The 18,476-nt window shown below is 43.2% G+C and overlaps 1 protein-coding gene across 1 annotated transcript; it reads left to right on the top strand.

Moving 5' to 3' along the window:
• The first annotated feature begins 4,404 nt into the window (after nt 1-4,404).
• RBX1 (ring-box 1) lies at nt 4,405-18,250 on the top strand. Its single transcript, XM_085601054.1, has 5 exons — nt 4,405-4,563; nt 11,622-11,700; nt 11,960-12,030; nt 17,240-17,325; nt 18,068-18,250. Exons 1-5 carry the CDS (start codon nt 4,486-4,488, stop codon nt 18,078-18,080), a joined length of 327 nt encoding a protein of 108 aa, XP_085457180.1. The 5' UTR covers nt 4,405-4,485; the 3' UTR covers nt 18,081-18,250.
• Nucleotides 18,251-18,476: the final 226 nt, after the last annotated feature.

Here is an 18,476-nt window from a genome sequence, read left to right as displayed (position 1 = left end):
GGAGGGCAGACTTGTGTCTGTGGTGGCAGCATCCATTTTGTGGAGCTGAGGCAATGACTGATTTTACCCGGGTTTCAGGTACTGTACATGTCGTGTCCCTCTAGAAGGGTGGAATGCTAACCCCGTCGCCAGAATTGGCGAGGGGTTAGTATTCCAATTTGTATGACACCTTACTCGACATGTTTTGATAAAGCCAAACCAAAGATAGCATTTAACCGCGAGGTTCATAATGCACTTAAGAGTATATGGTATGACGATATCTGGAAACGGTAGAAGGAAGTTGTTCCGACCACTGCAGACAGGCTCAGCTCATGCCAGAGCACCATCTCACATGGAACCAAGCACTCTGCCTTCAGGATTGTTAAGGCCTGCCATAGGAGTGACTTATAGGTTAACATGTGTCCCATTTAAGGTTAGGTATAGGTATACTACACCTAAGTAAGAGGTGGTTACACCAACTTACCCCAGCTGAGTGATCAGCCAGTTGTGTCAAATTTGTTAGGCCAGGCCAGGGGTGGCATAATACATGGTTCAGCCCCTGGTAGGCCTCAGATACACCAATGCCCTGGGTACCTAGTGTACACTGGTACAGGGGCTCACAGGGTGATCCACTTCCAATTGGTTATGCACCTTGGGTGCATAGTGTTAATTTAGTAGAGAGAACAGCAGGCTGGGGGTCTGATTAGCAGGCCCACAGCCTCAATATGTCAAAAACCAGTGAAGCAAAAAGCAAAAATTTGGGGTGACCATAGGATAGCAGACCCTACTCTCCTACACCAGGGCAGTGGGTTTGTGGGCATTGCACACAGGAATGTGTGCCATGTCGACTCTCTGTTTTGTTCTTCACCAAGACAATCAGCCTGCAAAGGCAGTGTGTGTGTGTCAGGGTACAGGGCCTCTAAGGGTGGCACAATAAGTGCTGCAGCCCTTAGGGGCCTTCTCTAGTCACAGTGCCCTGGGTACCTATGGTACCATTTACCAGGGCCTGACATGTGGCCAGAGATGCCAATTGGGTTTAGGCTTCAATGCAATTTTAGGGAAGGAGCACAAGCCCTGGGCACCTGATTGGCAGGAGCCCAGGGCACACTCAGTCAAATCAAATCAAATCAAATCAAAAACAACTTTATTTGGTTTTTCAATAAAAACCATAAAAGGCACACTCAGTCGAAGTACATCAGCAATTCAGCAAAAAGTGGGGGCATACCATGCAAGAAAGATGGCACTTTCTCACACATGACAAGGCTCTCAAGCAAGTATGTTGTTGGTTGACCAATGCAGGTTTAACTCTGAATGCGGACAAATGCGAATTCCACCAAAAAAGCTTGAAATTCTTTGGCCATGTCTTTTCTGATGGGGATATGACACCTGATCCAGCAAAAGTGCAAACACTATCTACTGCAAATCCTCCCAAAGATATGTTTGTTACGATCTTTCTTGGACTAGCCAGCTACTATTCGAGTTACATATGAGACTTTGCTATGATCCGTGCAACATAATGAGAACTATTGAAAAAGAATGTGTCTTTTCATTGGTCACGAGGCTGTGAAAGGAGCTTCCAACACATCAAGCAAACCATTAAGAATGCCACTGAAATGGCCAACTTTGATCCCAAATTACATACACAGGTTGTAGTTGACGCTAGGCCTGTCGGGTTGGGCATAATCCTTGCACAGCACAGTGGACAGCCAAATGCCCAGAGACATATCCTTGCATATGCCAGTAAGAGCCTGTCACAAACAGTGCGTGCTTACTCGCAACCTGTGAAAGAAAAGTTTGGCAGTGGTTTGGGCTTGTGAATAAATTCATGTTTTCTTGTGTGGAAACCATCAAGTACTGTTGACAATATTTGGCAATCCTAAAGCCAAAATGCTTCCTCAAATTGAACGTTGGGGTTTGAGGTTACAAGAATACAACTACATGATTATTCATCGTCCAAGGAAAGATCAGAATCCGACTGATTATTTTTCAATAGTGCTATTACAATGCCCTAGTACCCCATGTAAGACAGCGGAGGACTACATCAATTTTATTGTAAAATTGAGCACAGCAGCTGCCATGTCTTTAGAATAAATTGTCACTACCACGTGCCAAGATGTTAAGATTAAAATACATAATTGCTCACCAATCAGGGAATCAGCACTCCAGTCCTTTCTCTAATGACAATGAGTATTTGAAGTTTAAAGATGTAAGAGATGAACTTCCAGTGACCCAAGGACTCATTCTGCGAGATATACTAATTTTTATTCCTGAGAGTCTACGACAATAAGTAATGTAATCGATATCTCTCATGAAGGACATCGAGGAATAGTTGCCACCTAGAGAGATCTCCGTGACCAAGTCTGGTTTCCATATCACAACAAAAGGTTCAAAAAAGTATTTAAGACTTGTCACATATGCAACTGTCTTTCATCTCAAGTCATTCAGCACCATTTGAACATGTCAGACTTTTCACATCATGCTTGGGAGAGAATTGCTATTTATTTATTTGGTCCTTTTGAGAATGGACATCATCTTCTAGTCATTGTTGATAAATACTCCCATTTTCTATAGGTGGAAGAACTTTTATCCCCTACACATGAAAAGGTCATTCAACAACTAGATGGCATATTTTCAACATGGGGTGTATCTGCCGTATTAAAGTCTAACAACAGCCCACCTTTTGATAGTTGAGAATTTAAAGACTTTCTAAATCACTTCACTATAAAGCATCAAAAAAGCACTCGCCTTTGGCCCCAGGCTAATGGCATTATAGAACGGTTCATGAGTACTGTAAAGAAAGCTGTTTAGCATGCTTCGCTGGAGAAGCTTGACCTCAAAGCTGTTTTAAACACTACTCTATGAGCTTACTGTTCAAATCTTTCCTCGATTACAGTGGAAAGCCCTGAAACTCTTGTGTTTGGAAGAGCCACGATGACCAAGCTACCCCGATGGACTAACCTCAGATCTAAGAATAAGGAAAACATTCACACTGAGGACTTTGTTCGCAAACCGAGTAAAATGTAAGCTGACCGACAACATCATGCAAAGGACATCACTTTTACAAGAGTGTTTTTTTAGACAATACAGAAGGAAATCTGATGCTCCTTTTAACGTTGAACCTATTACTATAACCAAGACCAAAGGACACATGGTGTCCACCCAGCGTCCTGGAAGTCTCTTACGAGAGATTCCTCTCATTTTCGACATGTGGCCCATCACTCACCACACATCGATGTCAATCTAGAGACTGGGTCTAGACAGACAGTTGATGACTGTATCTGCTGATAATTCCACACCACCTGTGCTGATCACTGACACTTCCACTGCCAGTTCCCAGTTTCAAGTGTCCGATCAGGATGTGTGATTCAGGTGCTGCGGCGTTTAATTGAAGAATTGCTTGTGTATATCTATGTATTTATTCGTATATTCATTTAAGTATTTATGTATCTATTTTTAAAAGTAGTGATTTTTTATTTAACAAAGCAGGAGATGAAGTTAGTGTTGTGTAATAAAGAACGGTGGAACAGTTTGTGTTCCCACTATATACTGTAGGCCTGTAACGCAAGTGCTGGAAGGATGAGTTGAAGTCAGGCATAGAATGTTGGGTTCTGATTTACACGCAACGGAATTAAGATGTGTAAAATTACTATGTGTGTGGTGTACTTATTGGTGAGTGCCTAAGCTGGCAGGAAGCTACATGCACGAGGGTGCTATTCTTTGAACCTATCTGCTCAGATTGTGGGCACTCTTATTCTTTCACACACCAAACTGCACTAACTATTACTAGACACTACTGATGACCCTTTTTAAACAGAAAACAGACTACGGTCTGTAACAAGATTCTCGTTGGGGTGAAGATACCCAAATCCAACAGTCGTAATAATGACAATTCAGTGGTAGTCAAATCTCTGAGCCCCATCTCCTATCTTGGGGCTCTCCTGAAGAAAACGTCTTCTCTGCATGTGTAACAGCCCCTTACACTGTGCGACTTTCATTCCAAAAGGGGCGTGTGAAGGAAATGTTCCTCTTTCTAGTGATATCATTCTTGCTTGTAGGAGACTCTTGTTCCCTCGCAGCAGTTTATTTCTTATTCTGTAGGGCCTTTCATTCCACATGGAGTACATTGAAGTGGGTGTAGGTGCTTTGATTCAGAGAGGCTCTCATTCTGTTTACGCTCTTAGTCGGTGAAGGGGCAACCCTCATTTGTAGGGAGGGCTCTAATTGTTCTCTCTCCTGCCCTATTGTCTCCATACACACAAAGCAGGGGGTGTCGTCCATTCGCTCCCTCCCTCTGTGTCTCTTCTCTGACTAAACCTTTTTTTTCTATTTTTTTTCAGACGTCTTTAGGACCTGCTACCGGCCGGGCCAAGCCTCGCCCCTTGATAAAAACTACGCCCCTCGCGCGCGCCTTTAAGAGTGAAGAAGGAGGCGGGGCGAAACCCGAAGGGGTGGTGTCTCGCGCAAGCGCATGCGTCCTAAAGAGCCCGGAACACTTTCTCATCCAAGATGGCGGCAGCGATGGACGTGGATACTCCAAGCGGTTCTGGCAGCGGCTTGAGCAAGAAGCGCTTCGAAGTCAAGAAGGTGACAGTGGGGGGTGGGGTGGGGTGGGGGGGGGGGTGCGCGATTTGTGGGTCCTGAAGTTGAGTTGTGGAGTTCGGGAACGACATGTGTGATTCCAAATGTCAGCGTCAGCCCACTAAGTGTATATTACATACTGTCTGGTAGCATCTCGGGGCCAATGGCCCACACGCATTAGTTGCGAATGACAGGTAGGCGGGCCAATCAGTTAATACCCTCTCCAAGTGAAGGTACCCAGGCATGGCCCTATAGGTGTTAAGACTGGCCGCGCGTTGACTAATAGGAAGTCGAGATTACTCACGTGCGGCTGGGTTGTGTCAGAATTTGATGCACGGGTTTGGGGCAACAAACGGGTGTTGGCTGCAAGGAGTGAGCAACCAGTGTTGTGGGAACTGCCTCGGGCTCTAGGTGTTTGTACCTAATTGGCGCTGCTTGTGCCCCTCGTCTGTTGAATGCTGGTGGCTAATCGCCTTGCTCATTGTCCCGGAGGGTCGATAGGGCCGGTTTTCACAGGAATCGGTAGTCATCCACATCTGTTTAAAAGAGGAGGAAGGAAAGGGATGGAATGGGTGGGGCGGGTGTCGAGCAAGGACTGCGAAAAAATCCACAAAGCAGGGATGTTATTTTACTTAAATTTATTTGAGGTCTTCTATAGCGTGGACCACGAAGTCTCGTGCCTTCACCTAGCGTAATGTGCAGAGTCCAATTGCTTAAAACATTCTTGAAAGATGGGACTGAATTCACTTATATACAACTGCCCACGTTCATAGTCGATTAAGGTCTTGCAGAGACCGGAACTTGAGAGAAAGTTCCATTATGACGGGGATACATTTGAGAATTGTTGAAAAGACCTAACGGCCAGTTATTAAAACAAAGGGAGGCTTTTCCACCGTGCTTATTATTATTTTGAGCGTTTCACGTTTAAGTCTAAACTTGATTTCCACAGAAGATATCCAGGCCTAATTACGCAATTTTCCTTCCTTCCACAATTTGGGAATTTTACAACTATCTGGGTTTGTGGAATTCCATGGAGGGAGGAGGCATCATCATCATCATTTAACTTTATTCTAATCATTTTCCCGATTTATAAAAGTACATACAATTAAAATCTAATTTGCGGTATTGCATATTAAATGATATTATATTTAAATCTTCATATTATTACAATCAAATCTTCATCTGTACGCATCGCCTTATTGACCCAGTTAATATTATGGAGGGAGTCAAAATGTAGCTTATTTTAGTGCTCTGCAAGGAAACTTTTATTCAAAATATGGCATCAACAAAGACTTGCTGTATTAAGGCTTTCAGGAACAAGCTGAATTGTGGGGGGAAACAATATCTTAATGGTGGTCATTTGTTTATTGGTTTCATCTTACTTGCAGTCCCATAGTTGTGGTACAAAAGCTGTACATTTCTGAAAAGCGACCAAAATTCAGAGCTCCGCAAGAGTTTATTTTTGTGTATAACTCATAGTTTTCCCATTTGCAATAATGAAAGTAAGTAGGAACAAACCGCTATTGGTGACATATTTCATCTTTATTTTTTTTGCCTATGATGTCTGTTTATACTAAAATACGCCTGTATGTCCGTCGGACCCTTCTGGTCATAGGGCTGTATGGTGTTTTTTAGTTGTCCAAACATGCGATACCCACATCAACAACTGAGCTGCCACTTATGATTTTCTATTATTTTGACTATACAGCAATTCATATGGTAAAATCTGATGATTGAAAAATGGGTTTTAAGGAAACGTTTGATTTTGTTAAAATGTATTCTAGATATCGAATTTAAGAACAGTGATTGTGTCTACGACTCTAAATTTTGGGTTACCTGTGCTGTTCTGTAATTCAGAGGGCATTTTGCAAAAATGTGTTTTCTTGTAGACTGACTTGTATTAGGAGGCTAAAAAGAAATTAAATTGATAACCCATTTTGTCTCTCCACACAATTCTCAATTTAAACAGTTTAACTTGTTTGGGTGTAAGGAAAGACCCCAAAACGTAATGTGAAGACATAACATTTTCCTAATGGAAAATTACCCTTTTTGGTAATGTGGGGAGGTGTAAAATTCAGGCCTGGACTTAGCTGCCGTCTGGCGACAAGAAATATCTGGAAACTAGAAACATAGAGGAGTTTAGGTTGTTGTGACTTGCATGGATCACACTACCCTTTTCTTAGTGAGAGAACCCTGCAAGCCTCACACTGTGGCTAAAATCATACATTTCCCTAATTTCTGTTAAGGCAATTTTCCAGAGTGTTTGGGGAGCCACAAAATTCCTACCAACCAGCATTCTCACACTTCTGCGGTTAGAAAAAGGTAACTCACTTGTGTTGCTGGGCCTAGCACCTGCACCACCATTGGTCCCAAATTGCAATTTCAGCAACATCTTGTTTACCGCCATGCAAATATGACACATTTTGTTGACGTCGGAAGCTGTTGCATTTGTGTCCAAGCTTGGCTGCCACAAGAGGGACACTTAAACAGACATTGCTGAAAATAAGGCACCCAGGGGATCAAACCAGAGACCACGAGTCAACCATATTGAATTTGTATGGTCCCATGTAGATCCTCCAACCAACCCCGAGACTGTTGAGGCAATGCCTGAAGCCTGCCCCGCATTTTTTTAATCCTTTTCCCTGGTCGCTAGTGGACACCTCCAATTTGGTCTGGAGTCTCAAATACTATTGGGCCCATTCTAGGGTAGTGGCACGTCCTTTTGCATGGATGGACCATCCCACCCCCGGCAAAAGAAGAAATAAAAAAAAGATGGTTTGTCTAGTAGGACTTTTTTCCTGTGGGATAGGTTGGGCATAACACCCTTTCATCTGCTCTCAGGTGGGGCAGAAAGACATGTGCCCTGTCCGCACCCCCATATGTTTTCCTGACACTTAGCAGAGGATTTTATTCAGGCCCCCTGGAGGACAAGACTTTAACAAATTGTGCATATGGGAGGTTAAGAAAAGGGTGGCTATTTAAACTGTGCAGGGCAATCTGCTGTTTGAAAAACTCAGATGAGACCATATTGTTCAAAGAATACGGGGAGTACAGCAGATACACTGTATCAAATAAAATTGAGGCAAATCATACAAATGGGGAGAGCCTCACCGGATTCTAGAACTTGATCCGAAAAGAAAATAAGAATCTTTTTAGGATGAAGGTATAATAGTACACCTTAATGGACTATAGCAGCAGATGATCATTTTTCTTTTCAATATCTCTGATCAGGAGGGCTTCTGCAGCCCAAGGGCTTCAAAGGCCTCATGGCTTCCTGATTGTATTTCCCTATGTAGAAGTGGGTGGTGTATTTCCCTATGTAGAAGTGGGTGGTGAAGATGTGCAACTGACATTCTCACCTGGGATATGACCGTTCTCTGAACAAAGAATCTATCGACCCACAGAGGCTAACCCAGTCTCGAATAAACACCTTCTCCTAATTGTTTCCCAAAAAAGGCCTCTGCTATCACAGGAAAAGATCAGAATTATAGTATGTAATTTGCCCATCTTTCAGTCCACAGACCAGTAGTTGACAGAGGCAGCTAAAAGTTACTTATGTGGGGGAGGGGGACTGTCCGTCCAATTTGATCAAATGAATACCGGGGTTGAGAAGAGAAGTGGGCGATCCTCTGAGAGGGCTGGACAGGTAATGAACCACATGCTATTTGGCAATGGCTGAAGATAGGGTGTTTTCCTCAGTCTGTGGAGCAATTTCATTGGCTGCTTGATTCTGTGGAACTTTGTTCAATGACTTCATGTAGTTCTGTTAGTGTAGAAGAGTTGCTTGGGCTGTGTGAGATTGAGTAATGGGGCTCCCCATATCTCACTCCAGACTGGTCACTTAAGCTATGTGTAACAGTGATGTGTTGGATTGTTTTAGGCTGTGTGAAGGGGCCCTGAGCGAGTTACGGGTGTGACTACAGGTTTGTCAGAAATCACTAAAGGTGTCTGTCAGGTTTGTGTTGTAGCTCTGGCGCTTGTTACATTATGAGATGTTGGATGAACATCTTTCCATATGTGTAAATTTTGCACCATCACCACAGGGCACTAAAATCCATGCCTTTTCTGTTTTTATTTCTTTTTTTTCTGTTTACATTTTTATCCAAAATGCATAGAATAATTATTGTGAGTTTGGCCATGTTAGAGGGCTAGTAATTATATAAAATCCAAGTTTGACTATCCTCTTATAGACCAGTGGTTCTTAACCATTTGACTTCTGTGTCCCCACTCAATTACTGGAATCCCGGAATCAGCATAAGCAATTTCTAGGCTTTGAACTTAGCTATACACAAGCAAGTATATATTAAGCAAATGTACACATTGTGAAATATTTTAATGCACAAATATATAAACATCCATATTTTAATGGTAAAGATGGAGATTTTATAATTTTTAAATCTCAGATGGAGCAACTGTTAATCTCTAGCTGATCACTTCCCCTTAATGTTTTTTTTTTTTTTGTTGGTGCGTCAATTGAGGACACTCGTTATACATAATATATTCTGTTTGCTGTATTTGTGCTACTCTAACAAATCGAGCTAAGGATACCAACTTAACTGTAGCCTCCAATTTTAAATTCCTTCACATTTACATATTGTTTTAACATTCAGTTGCTCTATTTATACTTGATTTTCTACTAATATTTTATTTTCTAAACAGTTGTGGGCACCCTGAATAGGTGTTGCAGACTCCGCTGGGGTCCACACACCACAGGTTATGAACCACTGTCATAGTCTATTTAAAGTTAACCATCATCATTTGGCTTGAGTGAAATTTCACACACCATTGTAGCATTGGCATAGGTGATGATCTAATTTTGCTGAGACATCAGAGGACCTTGAGGAATATGTTCCTGATGATTCTAGCACATAGGTAGGTACACTCAAACATTTTCTTAGGGGCCACAAAGTTAATCTGTAGTGTGACTGAGGACTGCATTGATGCCAGTATGGTGGCAGTCAGTGTGTGGGAGATGTAAGATAGGTGTATGGAAAGTGTCACGTGCACAACTAGTGGTTGAATTGCACCTAGGCTCAATCCTGGCTTCCGCACTTGACCAAACTGTGTGAACCTAGGCATTTTTTTTTTATTTCACTTGGCTATTGGCATTGTTGTCTGGGGAGGGGGATAAGAGGAGGCATGAATGGTTTTAAATTCATGTTTGAAAACTGCCACTTGGAGAGAAAAAATTGCAATGTACTTTTTGTAATCTGATGTACTAAGGTGAAACGCTTCTGCAGGTTAATGAAAGACTTATCATTTCGAAGAGACATGATCATATTATTACACGTTTGTTGGAAGACTTGCTTTCTGAAAGTAATATTACTACTTCCTTTAGTTGGGGGACCTGGTACCACACAGTTATTTTTTTTGTTAGCCGCGTCTTCCTTGAAAGCAAACTATGTGTCAAAGGCGATTTAAAGTGTCTTGGTGTTGGTTAAAAGTTTGGCTTTGTATCTAGGATTGTTATGCCAGGTTTGGACTAGTTCATTGTTAGCAAATAGGTGGAATTCTTTTTTTGGCGGTGCAAAGTTTCAGGTACTTTTCTGGACATGCAGGTGTGGATGGGGGGCAGGCAGAGTGAGGATCAGAAGGATGGGGAGGGCAGACAGAGTGAGGATCAGAAGAGGCTTTTTATAGTCTCCTGGAATCGAAGAAGACTGAAATAGTTAGAATCTCTGTTGTTTCTATTTTCATATCAAAGATTGTGCTGTGATCTGTGGAAGAAGATGACTTCTTTTCTCTGAAGAGAGAAGCTGCCATGAACACCGTAAGATGTGCAAAAAGCTCTGCTGATTGAATGACCCAAATGCAACCACTCTCTATCCTTGGTGCAAATAGACTGGTGATATTAGGCCACTCTTGGTTAACTAAAACAAAGCCAATTTGTTCTGCAGCATTGAAACCACTTCTTCTAGAATGCGGGTTCGAATCAGAAGTCTAGCATCTCCTACCGGGAGTACAATCCTAGATCCTTTGGCTCCATTTTTATCATGGTTAATTGGAGCATCTCCAAAGACCAGCAGATAGCAAAGGTAGGAGCGTGTGTCCTGTTCAGTCGTAGGTAGGTTCAGCATGGTATTCTCTACCCTGGAGCAGTCGGTGTTTCAGCCGCTTCCTTCAGGTAACCTTAAAATTCATTGTATTAGAGTTGTTTGGTACATACTGATTTGGAGCTATACAAATTTTAAAGTGACAAACTTATTTATTTGCTTTCGAGTTTTATATATCGCTAGCTAGACCAGAGGGTATCGGAGCGCTTTACATATTTTATGAATACGTTTAAAGAAGTAAAAGTGGAGAATCGTGTGGGACAAATATATGACAATAACAGTAAGGTAGTCCAGATGGACACAATAGAATATAGCAATGTAGCAAATGGGTAATGGGGCCGGAAACCTATTAGAGACTGCAGTATTCAGGCGCTCACCACAAATTATCTTGTCTGAGTTCTGGATCTTTGAGAAACATGGATAAGCTTGTTTGAAGTAGTTGTTGAGGTCCCGTTTTGTAGCAAGAGAAGGAGGGGTTGTGGCGGGGGTCTTTAGGGAGTGAGTTCCAAAGCTTAGGAGCGTTACTGAGCAGGAGCGTGCCTGGGATGATTTCTTCATCCTCTTTGAAGGTATGAGAAGGAGTGAGTTGGAACCTCTCAGTGCACGGCCTGTTCCTGCACCCAGTAGTTTGACTTCTAGGTAATTGGGATTCTTTGTGTGTAGGGTTATGTGGGCGATGCATGCTTTCTTGTAGATGCATCTTCCTTCAGTGGGGAGCCATTTGAGACTCTTGTGGGCAGGTGAGATGTGGTCAAACCGCTCAATTATTTTAAACCTGGCAACCGCATTAAGAACTGTTCTTTGGAGTTCCGGGTGGCTTTTATGCGTTCCTGTGAGGATGGTGTTGCTGTAGTCCAGTTTCGAGAGGACTAGTGATGGTACTACTGTCTTAAGATCGTCTGTAGGAATGGAACGGCTTGATTTTTCTTGATGTGTCAGTGTGTAGAGTGCTCCTTTTGCTGTGTTCTTGATATGCTCCTCCTTCCTTATTGATTTCCAATTCTCTTGCAGTGGAATGCTGTGGCACTGTGGGCCTGGGATATCGTGGTCGATAATTGCGCCATCTGCAGGAACCACATCATGGACTTGTGTAAGTGTTACTTTGTATCTCGAGCCTATCGTGGCAAATGTGAAGGGCTGTAGTGTGCAGTGGAGGTGGGAACAAATACACTGTCTGCAGCAGGATGCATCTAAATGGCTGTTGATGCCACATCACACTTCACTACTCGTCTTGTATCACTACTTTCCAGGATAGTGGTTGCTGAGCCAGCCTGTTAACTTAGGAGCGTTCCCTGTTTCTAACCCATTCAGGAAATAAGCTTATACCTTTTTTTATTTTTTCGTTCCAGGTATAGAATGTCAAGCAAACCAAGCGTCCGCAACTTCAGAGGAGTGCACTGTGGCATGGGGGGTCTGTAATGTGAGTTGCCTCCTGTCAATATAAGTTTGATTGTAAATCTTCCTTCTTCTCACCCTGGTATCGGTCTGTTTCCTTCTCATTCGCTTCTCTCCTTCACTTTGAATCCCTCTCCTTCTCATCAAAGGTTTCTTCCCCTTTTGAGACCCCTCCTCCTTATTTCACTTCCAGCACTTGACCTCAGGCAACAGAAATTCTCCAGTGCATCCTACCTGTTGCAACGCTCTGGACCAATTATTCAACTGCGCATTAGATGCAGCGAGAACTTGGGGGGGGGGGGGGGGGGGGAATAGCATAGAGGCTGGCAGTGGCTATATCCAAGCATAGGTTAATAATTTAATTTGACATTTTTATTAAGTGTGAACATGACCCATCCCACCATTCCATTACATAAAACATACTATCCCATTACATAAGCCATAATACACAGTCAAAGCTCGCTTTCCTGATGATGTGCTGTGGAGACTGAGTGCTGCATCTAGGGAATTTAATGACCCCAATTTAAGGGTGTCTCAGATGGTCTCTATCAGAAAAATAGGTTAAGAATCCACTTAACCATTTTCAAGATTAAGAGGATTTTATTATCAATGGGTTAGACAAATAATTGCCAGGAAAGAGTTCCATGTTGTCAGGCGGATCCGTGTGTGTGTGTGTTTGGGGGGGGATTTTCTGAATCTGTGTTTCCAGCAAGAGCGAGTTGGCACTTTGTGGGGAGCAGCAGCACCCCGAGATTATTTGTGAGGTACTTGGGTGCATCATGGTGCAGGGCTTTGTGTGTCATGCAAGCTGACGTCCGCCGGATCCTGGCATCAATTAGGAGCTGTTTGAGAGACGTTATAGATGGTGTGATGTGCTCAAAACATCTTATTCCTGTTTATAGACTAGATTGCGTTTGATAGCGGCCATTTGTTAAATCCATTCTTGTTTCAGGTGGAAACTCTAGAGTGGATAGAAGAGCAGGAATTAATTTTTTGTGGGATTCTGATTGAGATGTTTTTGCGACAGCCTGGTGGGTCTTCATTTGTCATTGAGCTGGATAATATTTACCATGGAGGAAATCTTCAGGTACAGCTGCTTGTCATCTTCATACATGTGGGTTGCCAGGTTCTCTTGTTTGCGAATCTCGGTCAACGGTTCCATACGTATGATGGAAAATGTGGAGATAGTTGATCCTTAAGAGATGCCCATTCTGACTGGCGACTCTTTAGCTAGTGATACCCCTAGTTTAACTAATTGTTGGCGGATTTTGCCAAAAAGAGGTGAACAGTTTGTGTACAATTCCTGAAAGCCAGATTCTGCAATTGAGTAGCTCCTAGAGGTTGTTGGATTGTGCTGAACGATCAAGGCAGTAGGAAAAGGAGGCAAGAGTCATTTTGGTCCAGGATATTTAGAGTCCTCAATGACTTGTTAGATGGCCAATTCGTTGCAGTGACCTGATAGGAAACCAAATTGGAACTTGTCCAGTAGGCTGTACTGTTCATTCTGTTGGGGCAGTTGGTTGTGTACACACTTCTTTCAAGCAGCTTCGCAAAGAAGGGGAATCCCAACACCAGGCAGAAATCATTTAGATCTATCTACCCCTGTATTTTGAAGGGGAGGTGTCGGCTGTTCCATCTTCAAACAGTCTGGAATAATTATTTTATCAACTGAGTTTGATGTCCTTTATTGCTTATGGAATAGGATCCTTGAAATGGGATGTTGGTTTCATAGATATTCATCTTGTGGATCTCATCTTAAATGAAGTTTTTAAACTAACTCTGTGTTTCCTAATTTTTGGTCTTTATGGGTTGGGTGTAGATATGGGCTTTGTCAAAGATTGTAGTTTTCCGATCAGTGTGAGGTGTCTCTATGGTCGATTCCAATCCTTTTGTTTTTTTGAAGCGATTACCTTTTTAAAATCTTTATTTTCACCTCAAAGAAGTTGGCGAGGTATCACAGCTTTTTATGAAGGTGTTCGTGATCACTCTGGGATTGTTGGGTGCTGTTTGTTGCTTGAAAATTTCTCAGAGTTTACATGCCCTATTTGTGGCTCTATCTAGTTGGGATTTGAAGAAAGATGCTTTGGCATTCCATACAGTGTTCTTGTAGGTGTTTCTTACTTCCCGTGATTAAGTTGCCATGTAGAGGATTCCTGCTTCCGCAAGTCTGAGTCTCCTCCTTTCGTTGTTTATGGGTGGGGTAATTTGTTTGTCTTTTGAGGCAGAGTGGGGCTACCACCATATTATTTGACATGGTTTTTGATGTTGCAGTCCTCAGTGAGTTCTTTAACATTCTGCAGTTCACATGGTGGCAGACTGTGCCTCTGGAACGGGGAGGTTGTCACCCATCTTCATGTTTCTAATATCTCTCACCTAGTGTTTGGGTTTGAGCCCTTGACCTCTAGCTTTCTGTGTGCATATGGTGATGTGCAATATAATTTGGTGATGGTCTGACCTGCCAGTTGGGTTGATACAATCGATGCTGATGGAAACCGTCTTTCATCTGATTAGATCCAGCATAGTACCTTTGGCGTGAGTCAGACCTGTTCACACTTGAACCCGGTTATCAGTAAAGATGTTTTTTATAGTGGAGGCCTGTATGTCGTCTTCGCCGTTCCAGTGAAGGTTGAAATCCCATAGAAAGATGGTGTTCTGGTTGTGTATGCACTATACCGAAATTGTTTCCACTGTTTGTCCGAGAAACAAAAGGTTTTCTCCTGGTGAGTGGTAAATGTGATTTAGTTTTGTTATGGATCTGCTTGATGTGATTTTTATTCCCACGTAGTCACAGGAGGGCAACTTCTCCACTGGGAATGGATTGATGTGCAGAGAGTTGCAATGAATGACTGCAGGCCCACCGTCCTTCGTGTCTTTCAGACGACATATACATTTGATGATGAAATTAGGAGATGCTAGGATATCCATTTTTGGGGCGGATGAATGATTTAACCACGTTTTGGTCAGCAATAACATCAATCTCATGAAACAGGATAGTTTCTGATGTGTCTGTGACTTGTTTAGCCACCTATCTACAATTTTATAGTATAAACTTGTGTCCTCTCTGAATCCCGGGGCTTGTTCTCTTGGTTGGGGATAAGCCGTATCGAGATCAGGATTTACATTCTGTGCCTTGAAGTGTGTTTATTGTGTGATGGTGTTTGTCGCAACCGATGTGTCGTTGGTTTGTAAAGAGCGGATCGGAGCAGTACCTTGGTAGGATTTTACAAGAGCTCCAATGTCTTCCTCGGATGGCTGAGTGATCTCCTTGGCCAGTGGCTATCATTGGCTAGCAGTAGGGATGGCCAGGGCAGTGTGTTCTAGCATGGGTGTGTGGGAGTGTCCATCATGGTTGTGTGATTTTTATTTTTTATTTTTTTTGTGCTCCTCGCTAAGATGGTAAATTTTGTTTTCTAGCCTATTGAAACGGTATTGCCAGTGTGGTGTGGCGTCATGATGTTATGGATGTTCCCAGGGTTTGCCTCGGCTAGATCTGGTGTTCTGACTGCTGGACTGCACGGTGTGTCATCTGTGGACCTCCTTGTGCTAGAGATCGGTCTTCTCTGCTGTAAAGGAATCTGTCTTCTGTGTGTCTGGATTGCTATTATGCAGCTTTTGCAGGCTTATTCATTTGACCTTTAGGTGCTTATGTTGGGTATATTCGGAGGTCAGACTATACTTTTGGTGGTTGACTGTGGATATCTTTGTCAGGGCGGAGTCCAGTGCAGGGCTTTGTCCTTCGATTCTCTTTAGGTATCTCTGAGAATCTGGTGGATTCCTATTCGGTGATGGAAAGGGGTTGGTGTGCTTCCACACTGCTGTGACTTGATGCAGGATTGCGTGGGGTTGCGTTGGAGGTCTGCCCCAATGGGATTGAATTAGTAGTTCATGTTTAGCGCCTCTACGTCCGTAGGGGTTTGAGAGTTGGAACATGTGTTCGTCTGAGGTCCTTTTCCATGCGGTGGGTGGGCTAAGGGTTGGGGCTCCCTTGGTACCTGCGTCTGGAGGAAGGACATTTCTCGAAACTGACTTGGTTGTGTTGGCTGGGTTTGGGGTGATGGGGATAGGTTGGGTGCTAGTCAGTGGTGTGTGGTGCAGGTGCATGGTTCTGGTTAAGTTGTAGGTGAGCTGGAGAAATGCAGCGTGTGGTCACATATACTTCAGATGAGGTTCGGGCTTTTAACTTGTGTAATGTCTCCAGATTTTTGTTTGAGGCTTGTATGAGTTCATGCTTCCATACTGGTCAGAGTGATAGCGCTGTCATGGGGCATAAAAGAAGGGTCAGAGGAATAGTTTGAGACCATGGGGTATTTTGTTGACCTTCGAGTTCAGAAGTGCTTACAGTGACATTCCACTGGGCTTGACCGCACGTGAAAAAGGTAAGATCAGATTTTAGGGCTCCATTATTTGTGTGGAAATAGGAGTCCGATATGAGTGCCAGGTAAATCGTTCGGCAGTCTGTGCTTGAAATTTGTTTGCTACATTCTTAGAGGTTGGATTGGAATTTATTTTTCTTTTTTGGGAGGCTCTTGGCCTCATTTAGTCTTTTGTCAGGACTGGGGTGGTTCTGCTCGTTCATGGTTAAGGTTGTCATGGTTTTTGTTGGGACCTGTGTGCAGGTCCCTTAGGACGGGTGGTGTGTTTCCCCTTAGGAAGGTTGGTGCCTTTTGCTTGCCCAGCCCACTCTCCCATTTGATTAGTAGAGAGATCCTTGTGATCCTATTCTGCTGCTGCTCAGATCATGTGTTCTTGGGTTGCAACATTTCGGCTTCTGTCACATTCTTAATGCAATGTGGTTCTATTACGCTAGGTGTCTGACTTTCAGTCTGAAGTCACAACAGGTACAGTTTTTGAAAAAGCTAGCAGTGATCTGTGAGCTTCTGGTTCTGGTACCACTGCAGGCACCCCCTGGTATACTAGTTTGAAAGCCATTTTCTCTTTAGTTCCTTTTCCTTTGCTGCATTTTTGCCCTCAAGACTGAAAGATGAGACCATTCCTCTCATTCATGTTTTCATTCACTGTGCCTTAAGCATTGGATTGGAACGTTTATGCCACTTTCCCATCTTTAAAACCTTCTGGCTCTTTGGCCTCTCTTGCTTAGCCCCCCCTCTCTCCCGACCCCCTTTAGTACCTCTGTATTACTTATCTCAGTCCTTCTCAAACCCTCTCCTTTCCTGGAGAAGTACCGGGTTAAAAAGCAGCTGAGTAACATCTGTTTTTTTTTCTCCTTTTTCCAGCATGCTTTTCATTTCCACTGTATCTCGCGCTGGTTGAAGACCCGACAGGTGTGTCCACTGGACAACAGAGAGTGGGAATTCCAAAAGTAAGATCTAGTGTGTGGGTGGCTTATCATAGTGGGAAGACTGGGAACACCCAGGGCTAAAGATGGGTGCGGGGGGTATTTTCGCACCACACAATGTTGGCCTTGAAGGATTCCCTTTACCGCAACGCTGTCTGTGACACCATTGCCTACATCCTCCCAGCGTCAGCACCTGGAAGATGTGCCCACTTCTGTGTCCTTTCCAGATTTATGTTCTGTAGTGGCTCAGGAGCTGGAGCCTTCGTTGACGGGCCACAACAGTTTATCAAGATTGAATATTGCATGTTATCCCCGGGTAGGGGCAGTTTGGCACTGGGTTATGAGTAACTATAATATGAGAACTTGGGCCTAGTTATAGACGAAATACGTCGACGACACGGGGCAATTCCAACCTCCTCGTAGTGCTTGCACAACAAAATCCATCCTTTAACACATGGTGATTTGTCTGGAGCTGACAAGGCATAGCTGTTTAACTCTAGCTTGCCTATCATTTCTTGGTATCTGTGGCATGAGCAATTTTCACTATATGAAGCGGTTTTCTTCTATGTTCAGTTGGCCCCTGTACCCTGGTTTGGTGCATTCGGGCCATTGAGACTGCTGTTATAAGTCCCACGGGCAAAGCTTTAATGTAGGGTGCCTTTAGTCCCGGTGTATGTTTCTGACATGGGTAGTTGACCAGCATTCTGTAAGACCATGATCATGGCAATTATTTGTGATATCCTAATCGTTTTCTTTTCTTTCCCAGGTATGGACACTAAGCTGTACTAGGAACCCTTGCCTCCATACAGTTCATAGTCTGCTTGTCTCTCTAATTAAGACTTCCTTGTTTGGGCTGTGTCGGAATCTGCAACAGTGGTGCCAGATTTGCTCTTTGTTTAACATGTTTTTGTCTAGATCTTTGTTTTAAATAAAATATGTATCTATCCTACCATTTTTGTCTGTGGGTTTCTTCTAACTTTACACTTATTTTTGTTGTAGTTCCCGCAAGGTTTGTGTATGCATCTTAGGTTCTTTCCTTTCAGTATGATGCTGGACTTCTAATATACGACATAGCCGTTATCTTACTTTTCTTAGTATGTATCTGCTTCGGTTTGATGGTGCTCTAGCATTGGCTCTTAAGTAGATTAACGTGCTTTGTCTTATAATTGAGGAGA

Source organism: Triturus cristatus, chromosome 4_2, assembly GCF_964204655.1.
Source record: "Triturus cristatus chromosome 4_2, aTriCri1.1, whole genome shotgun sequence".
Lineage (NCBI taxonomy): Eukaryota > Metazoa > Chordata > Amphibia > Caudata > Salamandridae > Triturus > Triturus cristatus.
The sequence above is the reverse complement of the archived record's forward strand: the minus strand, read 5'-3'. Positions and strand labels throughout refer to the sequence as shown.